This window comes from Priapulus caudatus, unplaced genomic scaffold, assembly GCF_000485595.1.
Source record: "Priapulus caudatus unplaced genomic scaffold, Priapulus_caudatus-5.0.1 Scaffold437, whole genome shotgun sequence".
Lineage (NCBI taxonomy): Eukaryota > Metazoa > Priapulida > Priapulimorpha > Priapulimorphida > Priapulidae > Priapulus > Priapulus caudatus.
The window spans coordinates 201588-213270 of NW_014577498.1; the positions used below are offsets into that span (position 1 = coordinate 201588).

Genomic DNA, 11683 nt, shown 5'->3' on the forward strand with positions numbered 1-11683 from the left:
GATATATGACCGAAACTTAACGCTACGAGCGTCGGTACTGTTTACAAATCATGCCGGCGTCACTGATCGTAACTATACCGTGTCCAATCAATATTCTGCTTGTCTATACTCGAACTTCCGATTCGTAATTATTCGAGTTTAATTGCTTCGGGTTCACTTCGTGTCTATTTTTTTTCATTTATTTTACATACTGAGCGTTGGTAGAACCACTGCGAGAGCCCTTAGAATGAGGAGGAATTTTTTTTCCATAAATACTTTGCTACTTCCACCCTGATATACTTTTGGGTTGAGGTTCTATCTCACAGTGAATACGAGTAGATGTTGAACGCAAGAAAGAGTAACGTAAGGCGGAAGGTAAACATTGTATTGATTCCTGGCGTCGAAGCCTGTATTATGCGACTCCATATAGGCGGGGTCTCGTGACGGCATGGATCTCACCCGCACCGTGGTCTCTCGATCGGCGTGGGGGAGCGGCGAATAATGATCAAGTAAATGGCGGCGCGCGGATAAACCTGCTGCGCCGATTCTCACACTATAGATGTTTTTTAACGAAACGAATCGTTCAGTACGACCTAATCTGCTCGATACACTGGTCGCACGTTTTCGTGGCGAGCAACCATTTCACCAAATTAGCCACGCTTTGCGCTCAGGCATATGTAAAGTGGTTGTGGTTAGTAAAACCGTGTGAATATCCGTTAGATTTGGCAAGCCGAAATTGGGGTTCTGCATGATGGAAGAGAAGCCATGCATGGCCCGTCGTCCCAGTTCCTAATGGGAGGAAATGCAATTTCCCCTGACGTCACAAGAGCCGCGGTCCCGCGGACACGCCCGCAAATGCAAAACTTGTTTATAATTTTCCCTCTAGACAGACGCCACACATCTCGTCTGACCGAGCACCTGTTTTACGAGGTTGATTCTTGACGACTCCATTTCGTTTTCCAAAAAATGTTCAATATTGGTGTACAGGTGTAGGTAGTAGTAATCTAGTTAATATAGGCGATTATCATTGATTGTCGGTGTGACTGGTTAAATGCACTACGATTTGACGGATCATTCGAGTTCGGAAAAGTCTAAACGCGCCGTACTGATGCGTTGCTATAAAGAGTTATTCTCACATGTTTCTTATTAACTGTACAGTAATTGACCTTCTGTGGCTTAATATAAATGGCAGTGACGGGAGCCGCCGACCATTCGAGTTCTGAAAAGTCTAAACCGGTCTTACTGATGCGTTGCTATAAAGAGTTATTCTCACATGTGGTCTTATTAACTGTACAGTAACTGATCTTCTGTGGCTTAATATAAATGGCAGTGACGGGAGCCGCCGCTTCTGATTTTCTTCGGAAGCAGGGCTTGGCGTAGGTACATCAGATGACGTCGTGTCGACCATGGTGACTACAACTCTATATTGGCAGTATATAAGTCGCATTGCCGAGTCGGGGATTACAGCCTACATTAGCTCTAGTACTGTAGTGTAAGCGGCCCACCCCCCCGTGGTTAGCACCCCGGCCGGTTGCACCCGAAGCGCATTGCTGAGTCGGTGGTTACAGCCTACATGTGACTCTCGCTATAGAGATCGTATTATACATATATTATACATATGTATAATGGGATCTCTCGCCCTCCTAATAAAGTCAGCCGCTCACATAATGCGAGTATCCCGGCTTGTGTCGCGTTGCTAGTATAGTAGTATAGTAGCTGTTAGCTGCTAGTAGACTGCTAGTAGTTGCTAGTAGTCGCGCTGCTATAGTAGTTCTATTTCTATGCTCGCCTGATTACTGCGGCAGGCGTTCGTTAGTGCTTGTCATGCCAATAAAAGCAGATACCCTCACGACAAATCTGGCCCACATGGATTATGTGTTTTGAGCGCGTACGCGCGTGTATGTGCGTGGCGTGCGTACGCGCGCGCGCGCGGTGTGCGATAGATCGTACGTGTGTGTGTGTGTGTGTGTGTGTGTGTGTGTGTGTGTGTGTGTGTGTGTGTGTTCGTTCGTGCGTGCGTGTGTATGCGTGCGTGTGTACATGATTGCGTTATGCGATCTGACAGTGATCATTATCTATTTCGTTCAATAACCGCGGAGGCAGTTCATGCGTGGTGGAACGGGCAAGGGCACGAAGACAATTTATCAGTGAAAGTTCTATGCGATTAGACGGACTCCATATGGGTGCTCATGCAGAATACGCAGGAGAGCAACACTTTAGTGTCTACTTCTTTCTCTAACTGGAAAAATTCTACACAACACTCTACAGATGACTCCGAATTTGGTATGTTAGGGCCTCTTCATCCAACTACACATTTCTACTTTAACTACAGATCCACTGGCCGTATACAGTCGCAACATCGTTCGCACACATTGAGATAACATCAAGACATGTTATAGAAGAAAGTAGGGGTAACCATTGCGCGAAAACCTGCAAGAACAATTAATATACAAAATAATAACATATGTTGTAACAGCTACTTCTGTTCGAGGGATATGGAGCGAACATCCACTTACCGCTGATGTGAACTCCATACTGCACGATTTGAGCGGAATGAAGAGTGTGACGGAGGGTCTGAGTTGTACTTCCTCGACTCACTCGTCACCTCACATTCAGGTCCAGTTCGGGTAGCAGTCTGGATCATTCCAGTGAAGTCCTGTCACCAAAGTGCCACCTCACCGTCATGTGTTCATCTACCAGGCTGCAAGGAGCCAGTGATGCCTAACAAACGATAGATGTCTGGTCAATACATGCGATGATATAGCTGTGTCTGTTCGAGATGTTATGACTAGTTCGTGGAATAATAGCATATAATATGTCATTCATCACACACACACACACACACACACACTCACACACACACACACACACACACACACACACACACACACACACACACAGCACACCACACACAACACACACACACACACACACACACACAACACACACACACACACACACAACACGACACACACACACACACACACACACACACATCACACGCGCCGGCCTTGCGGGGAGATTTGCCAATATTACACATAAAAATGGAAGCGATGCTGCTGGCATACCTGAAGGTGCAAATTCTTGCAAATTTTTCAAATGAAAAATTATTGTAATTTTATTTTTTGTCGAGGTGGGGCGGTACGTGCGGCCTAGTATATATATTATATATATATAATATATGTCGTGTTGATGTGTGTGTGTGTCGGTTGTGTGTGTGTGCTGTGTGTGCTGTGTGTGTGTGTGGTGTTGGTGTGTGTGTGTAGTGTAATGCGATGCGTGCGTGCGCGGCGCTGTGCCGATGCGTGTGTGTGTGTGTGTGTGTGTGTGTGTGTGTGTGTGTGTGTCGCGACCGGCCTGCCAGAGATCTCGTGTGTGTGTGTGTGTGTGTGTGTGTGTGTGTGTGTGGTTGTGTTGTGGCTCGTGTTGTTGGTGGTGGGTGTTGGTTGTTGTGGTTGTCTGTGTGTGCTGTGCTGTGTGTGTGGTGTGTGTGTGGTGTGTGTGTGTGTGTGTGTGTGTGTGTGTGTGTGTGGGTGGTTTGTGTGTGTGTGTGTTGTGTGTGTGTGTGTGTGCATGTGTGTGTGTGTGTGTGTGTGTGTGTGTGTGTGTGTGTGTGTGTGTGTGTGTGTGTGTGTGTGTGTGTGTGTGTGTGTGTGTGAAGCCGTCCCTATTCCATTTTACTACACGCTATGATAACATATAATTAACATGATTCGATATAATTGCTATATATCTATATAGAGCTATATAGAGCTGTTATCACAAACGTTTTAGTAGCAATATCAGTCTTGGATGTAGTTTGTCTATTTATAATAATAGCAAGTCTAGTAATCATTGTCGTAAAACCGTGATGTTATTCACACCGATTCCTTGAATCCCAACTCGGATAGAATTAACGGCTAGTCTAGCTGACTCCAGTGTCCCTGTAGACGAGCCGATATATGAGCCTTCTAATTATAACCGCTATCTATCAACACACCCATTACTTCGACCACGTCCTCCTTGATGGTCGCCGGGAGTGCGTGGATGTCATAAGCGACACTGCTAACTCCCCGTTCGTTGATTCTCGGCTGAAACCCGCGATCGCGCGTTGGGCGTCTGCCAGAGCGATGCCGTCGTGCTGGAGCGGAAACCCCGCCAGGCTCAGTTCCTACTGTGAACGAAACGCTGCCGCCATGCGTCCCGCGCCGTGAGTCAAACGCAGCTCGGTGTGATTCCGCGGGGAGTAAGCTCGCGATGTCAATGTTTCCCGCGTCCTCCGTGCGCTCGTAGTAGGGCTGCAGCCCGTCGATAGCAGCCTGTGCTCGAACCTAACCAAAATCCGTTTTACGAAATTTTATTATTGCTGTCTGCTCTGTCTGACTGTCTCACCGACTAACTGGCTGATTGATGGACCGACTGCTGTATAGGTTATCATCAGTTGTGGTTACGGGGAGAAGTCCTATTTTTAAGGATAACAACAAGAGCTAATAATACCGTAATAAGAGGTATTATTAGCTCTTGATAACAAAGACAAAAACAGAAGAGGCGAGCTAGACCGCGAATGTAGAAGTAGATTCCGATACGCGAACAAACGCACAGCGGAGACTGTCTAAGTATAGTGTAGAAGCCTAGATGACTTACCGTTGCTGCGCATAACACCATCAAAGTCGTTATATAAATCATGGTACCAAGCGCCATTCTGCGTTCATATGATAGACACTGAGCAATGTTCTTCGGGAACGTCGGGATACCAGATACTACCGAATTTGCCAATGACTGGCGACTCTTCACACAATGAGTAGAGAACTCCGAAATAAACGTGATACATGGGCGAATACGTGCCAGCAACTGTTCAAAATTACTCGACACGTAAAGCGAGAGTTTTTTTCTTCAGACGCGGCGTATCAACGCAGACATTATAACGAGAAATATGCGGAAGTTTTATTCCCTTTCGATTCTTAGATTTGTATCTTTCCGTTGAACAATGCGCGACACAGGGCATACGGGTGAATGCCATGACGCAGCATTCATTTCCGCCCTTATCCACCACGGGCGCGATCTGATAAAGAAATCCGATGCTATCTCACGTAGTTTTCGGTGCACCGATGTTTCGCGTGGGTAGGTTTGAAGAGCATGCGTGAGTGCATGGTAAAATGCCGGAACCGATGTGAAGTGGATGGTGATGTGCGCGTGAGGCATATGAAAGTGAAAAGATTTGTGCGAGCGGGTGTATTGAGAAAACGTAACATTAGTCGTAACATTTACTTTCTCTCGTAGACCGCATCTCTATATACGACGTATAGGGTCTATTAGAAATAGCGTAAGATTACAATGTTCTGTGAGAAAAATCTATTGTTACCACGCAGGACTATTTTTATTTTTGACAAAGGGACTCTTCCTCTCTTCCAAAGGGGATTTTTCCTCTGGAATGCCTTCATATTATTGTATGTGCACGCACGCGTGTACGTACGCGCATGCGTGTACGTGCGCGCATGCACGTATACGCACGCACGCGTATATGTGCGCGCACGCGTGTACGTACACGCATGCGCGCATATACACACATGCGCGCACGTACACGCGTGCGCGCACATATACGCGTGTGTGCATATACGCGCATACGCGCACGTACACGCATGCGCGCACTTACACGCGTGCGTGCACATACACGCGTGAGCCACGCCTGCAAACCTGAGGAACCGCGGAGCTGATTATAGCTTGCAAGAAATCACGTTTGCACGTAGAACGATCGACGCGGAAATTGTAACTGATGGCCATCATAACCATAGAAAAATAAATTAATTACATTTCCTGTATTTTTATCTGTCTAACATTATGTTAATTGGATTTACCAAACGAGTCTGTAAACCTGTTTCTGGAGATTATATCTAAAAAAAGGTGCAGCTAATATCAGTGGGGGAGTATAATTACCTTAATACGAATTAATAATACCTTAATTCGTATAATGCCAACTACTAACGCGGGCGCGTATCTGTGAGCCTGAGCGTGTGCGTGCGTGCGCGTGTGCGTATGTGTGCGTGCGTGTGCATGTGAGTGTGTGTAGGGCCTATTCGCGCGATTGTGTGCGTGCGGGCGTGTGTGTATGTATGTATGTGTGAGCGTGTGCTCGTGTGTGTGCCTGCGCGCGGGCATGCGCATGTGCGTGAGCGCGTGCGTGCGCTTGCCTGCATATGCGTGCGCGTGTGCGTGTGCGTGTGCGTGTGCGTGTGCGTGTGCGTGTGCGTGTGCGTGTGCGTGTGCGTATGCGTGTGCGTATAATTATGTGTGTGCGTGTGTGTCTGTGTGTGTTATAGTGTGTGCTCGTTATAAGCGATACTTTTGTGCCAACTTTTGGGCAATTGTTTGTGTATAACTGCAATCGTGACACATTCTTGGCATTCATGATGCGCTGTCATATTATGGAAACCATCCGATCAAATGTCCGTGCTACAACGTTCCATGCACCTGTCATTTAACGCCATCACAGTGATCTTTCGCACAACGCGATCCTGCATTATATAGTTTCTAGAATGGACGAAACCAATCGTAAAATTTGTATATACAAATTAAACATCGGTGAATACCCTTCATACCTTCCCGGGCCATATTCCTTATTCGACATTCTCTTGTTTTCCCAAACACAATCATGACCGTAGAGATGGCATCAATAGATCCCTTACCTAAGACGTTGGCCTCGGGCAATTGTGCGTCCTGCAGTGAGGTTGATGGAGGGCTATTGGTGGGAGCTGCGAAGAATTTCACATACGGCTGAAGAATGCCGCCTATGATCTCGCACTGAACATCGAAGAGCTGAACACGGTAGCCATTTTGCATGACTGCGATCGTGTTGTAGAATACGCCGTTCTCCGGCAAAATCCACTCAGACGTAGATCTAGGCTCAAACGGATTTATCTGAAATGACATAACATAATACGTTACATGAATTGAATTGAGTTGAAAATTAAGTTGGTGTTGTAAGTGACTTTCTAAATCGTGCTGTACAACGGAGTAGGCTACCATATATGACGAAACTTAACGCTACGAGCGTCGGTACTGTTTACAATCATGCCGGGTCACTGATCGTAACTATACCGTGTCCAATCAAATCTGCTTGTCTATACTCGAACTTCCGATTCGTAATTATTCGAGTTTAATTGCTTCGGAGTTCACTTTCGTGTCTATTTTTTTTCATTTATTTTACATACTGAGCGTTGGTAGAACCACTGCGAGAGCCCTTAGAAGAGGAGAATTTTTTTCCATAAATACTTTGCTACTTCCACCCTGATATACTTTTGAGTTGAGGTTCTATCTCACAGTGAATACGAGTAGATGTTGAACGCAAGAAAGAGTAACGTAAAGCCGGAAGGTAAACATTGTATTGATTCCTGGCGTCGAAGCCTGTATTATGCGACTCCCATATAGGCGGGGTCTCGTGACGGCCATGGATCTCACCCGCACCGTGGTCTCTCGATCGGCGTGGGGGAGCGGCGAATAATGATCAAGTAAATGGCGGCCGCGCGGGATAAACCTGCTGCGCCGATTCTCACACTATAGATGTTTTTTAACGAAACGAATCGTTCAGTACGACCTAATCTGCTCGATACACTGGTCGCACGTTTTCGTGGCGAGCAACCATTTCACCAAATTAGCCACGCTTTGCGCTCAGGCATATGTAAAGTGGTTGTGGTTAGTAAAACCGTGTGAATATCCAGTTAGATTTGGCAAGCCGAACTTGGGGTTCTGCATGATGGAAGAGAAGCCATGCGTGGCCCGTCGTCCCAGTTCCTAATGGGAGGAAATGCAATTTCCCCGTGACGTCACAAGAGCCGCGGTCCCGCGGACACGCCCGCAAATGCAAAACTTGTTTATAATTTTCCCTCTAGACAGACGCCACACATCTCGTCTGACCGAGCACCTGTTTTACGAGGTTGATTCTTGACGACTCCATTTCGTTTTCCAAAAAATGTTCAAATTGGTGTACAGGTGTAGGTAGTAGTAATCTAGTTAATATAGGCGATTATCATTGATTGTCGGTGTGACTGGTTAAATGCACTACGATTTGACGGATCATTCGAGTTCGGAAAGTCTAAACCGGCCGTACTGATGCGTTGCTATAAAGAGTTATTCTCACATGTTGTCTTATTAACTGTACAGTAATTGACCTTCTGTGGCTTAATATAAATGGCAGTGACGGGAGCCGCCGACCATTCGAGTTCTGAAAAGTCTAAAACGGTCTTACTGATGCGTTGCTATAAAGAGTTATTCTCACATGTGGTCTTATTAACTGTACAGTAACTGATCTTCTGTGGCTTAATATAATGGCAGTGACGGGAGCCGCCGCTTCCTGATTTTCTCGGGAAGCAGGGCTTGGCGTAGGTACATCAGATGACGTCGTGTCGACCTGGGTGACTACAACTCTATATTGGCAGTATATAAGTCGCATTGCCGAGGCGGGGATTACAGCCTACATTAGCTCTAGTACTGTAGTGTAAGCGGCCCACCCCCCGTGGTTGCACCCCGGCCGGTTGCACCCGAAGCGCATTGCTGAGTCGGTGGTTTACAGCCTACATGTGACTTCGCTATAGAGATCGTATTATACATATATTATACATATGTATAATGGGATCTCTCGCCCTCCCTAATAAACGTCAGCGCTCACATAATGCCGAGTATCCCGGCTTGTGTCGCGTTGCTAATATAGTAGTATAGTAGCTGTTAGCTGCTAGTAGCTGCTATATTGCTAGTAGTCGCGCTGCTATAGTAGTCTATTTCTATGCTCGCCTGATTACTGCGGCAGGCGTTCGTTAGGTGCTTGTCATGCAATAAAAGCAATACCTCACGACAAATCTGGCCCACATGGATTATGTGTTTGAGCGCGTACGCGCGTGTATGTGCGTGCGTGCGTACGCGCGCGCGCGCGTGTGCGATAGATCGTACGTGTGTGTGTGTGTGTGTGTGTGTGTGTGTTGTGTGTGTGTGTGTGTGTGTGTGTGTTCGTTCGTGCGTGCGTGTGTATGCGTGCGTGTGTACATGATTGCGTTATGCGATCTGACAGTGATCATTATCTATTTCGGTTCAATAACCGCGGAGGCAGTTCATGCGTGGTGGAACGGGCAAGGGCACGAAGACAATTTATCAGTGAAAGTTCTATGCGATTAGACGGACTCCATATGGGTGCTCATGCAGAATACGCAGGAGAGCAACACTTTAGTGTCTACTTCTTTCTCTAACTGGAAAATTCTACACAACACTCTACAGATGACTCCGAATTTGGTATGTTAGGGCCTCTTCATCCAACTACACATTTCTACTTTAACTACAGATCCACTGGCGCGTATACAGTCGCAACATCGTTCGCACACATTGAGATAACATCAAGACATGTTATAGAAGAAAGTAGGGGTAACCATTGCGCGAAAACCTGCAAGAACAATTAATATACAAATAATAACATATGTTGTAACAGCTACTTCTGTTCGAGGGATGATGGAGCGAACATCCACTTACCGCTGATGTGAACTCCATACTGCACGATTTGAGCGGAATGAAGAGTGTGACGGAGGCGTCTGAGTTGTACTTCCTCACTCACTCGTCACCTCACATTCAGGTCCAGTTCGGGTAGCAGTCTGGATCATTCCTGAAGTCTTGCGTCACCAAAGTGCACGCTCACCGTCATGTGTTCATCTACCAGGCTGCAGGAGCCAGTGATGCCTAACAAACGATAGATGTCTGGTCAATACATGCGATGATATAGCTGTGTCTTGTTCGAATGTTATGACTAGTTCGTGGAATATAGCATATAATATGTCATTCATCACACACACACACACACACACACACCACACACACACACACACACACACACACACACACACACACACACACACACACACACACACACACACACACACACACACACACACACACACACACACACCACACACACAACACACACACACACACACACACACACACACACACACACGGCGCTGGAGATTTTGCAATTATTACACTAAAATGGAGCGATCTGCTGCATACCTGAGGTGAAATTCTTGCAAATTTTCAAATGGAAAAATTATTTATATTTATTTTTTGCTCGGGGTGGGGGGTACGTGCGGCTGTATATAATATATATATATATATATGTGTAGTGTGTGTGTGTGTGTGTAGTGTGTGTGTGTGCTGTGTGTGTGTGTGTGTGGTGTGTGGTGTGATGTGTGTGTGTATGCGTGCGTGCGTGCGCGCGCGTGCGTGCGTGTGTGTGTGTGTGTGTGTGTGTTGTGTGTGTGTGTGTGTGTGTGACGACGAGCTGGGGTTGTGGGTGTGTGTGTGTGTGTGTGTGTGTGTGTGTGTGTGTGTTGTGTTGTGGTGTGTGTGTGTGTGTGTGTGTGTGTGTGGTGTGTGTGTGTGTGTGTGTGTGTGTGTGTGTGTGTGTGTGTGATGTGTGTGTGTGTGGTGTGTGTGTGTGTGTGTGTGTGTGTGTGTGTGGTGTGTGTGTGTGTGTGTGTGTGTGTGTGTGTTGTGTGTGTGTGTGTGTGTGTGTGTGTGTGTGTGTGTGTGTGTGGAAGCCGTCCGCTATTCCATTTTACTACACGCTTGATAAGGACAATATAATTAACATGATTCGATAATAATTGCTATATATCTATATAGAGCTATATAGAGCTGTTATCACAAACGTTTTAGTAGCAATATCAGTCTTGGATGTAGTTTGTCTATTTATAATAATAGCAAGTCTAGTAATCATGGTCGTAAAACCGTGATTGTTATTCACACGATTCCTTGAATCCCAACTCGGATAGAATTAACGGCTAGTCTAGCGACTCCAGCTCTCTATGAGCCTTCTAATTATAACCGCTATCTATCAACACACCCATTACTTTCGACCACGTCCTCCTTGATGGTCGCGGGAGTGCGTGGATGTCATAAGCGACACTGCTAACTCCCCGCGTTGTTGATTCTCGGCTGAAACCCGCGATCGCGCGTTGGGCGTCTGCCAGAGCGATGCCGTCGTGCTTGGAGCGGAAACCCCGCAGGGCTTCAGTTTCCTACTGTGAACGAACGCTGCCGCCATGCGTCCCGCGCCGTGAGTCAAACGGCAGCTCGTGTGATTCCGCGGGGAGTAAGCTCGCGATGTCAATGTTTCCCGCGTCCTCCGTGCGCTCGTAGTAGGCTGCCAGCCCGTCGATAGCCAGCCTGTGCTCGAACCTAACCAAAATCCGTGTTACGAAATTTTATTATTGCTGTCTGCTCTGTCTGACTGTCTCACCGACTACTGGCTGATTGCATGGACGACTGTGTATAGGTTATCATCAGTTTGTGCGTTACGGGGAGAAGTCCTATTTTTAAGGATAACAACAAGAGCCTAATAATACCGTAATAAGAGGTATTATTAGCTCTTGATAACAAGACAAAAAACAGAAGAGGCGAGCTTAGACCGCGAATGTAGAAGTAGATTCCGATACGCGAACAAACGCCACAGCGGAACTGTCTAAGTATAGTGTAGAAGCCTAGATGACTTACCGTTGCCTGCGCATAACACCATCAAAGTCGTTATATAAATCATGGTACCAAGCGCCATTCTGCGTTCATATGATAGACACTGAGCAATGTCTTTCGGGAACGTCGGGATACCAGATACTACCGAATTTGCACATGACTGGCGACTCTTCACACAATGAGTAGAGAACTCGAAATAAACGTGATACATGGCGCGAATACG

At 46.5% G+C, this 11683-nt stretch overlaps 1 protein-coding gene across 1 annotated transcript in view; it reads right to left on the bottom strand.

Annotated features, from left to right (window-relative positions):
• LOC106810381 overlaps nt 1-9486 on the bottom strand; it is a 21570-nt gene extending 12084 nt beyond the window's left edge. Inside the window, exons 1-2 of the mRNA XM_014813704.1 lie at nt 9469-9486; nt 6642-6873 (exon numbers count right to left, since the gene is read on the bottom strand). Coding sequence (XP_014669190.1) covers nt 6642-6873; nt 9469-9486 — 250 coding nt within the window. The remainder of the gene's footprint in view (nt 1-6641; nt 6874-9468) is intronic.
• Nucleotides 9487-11683: the final 2197 nt, after the last annotated feature.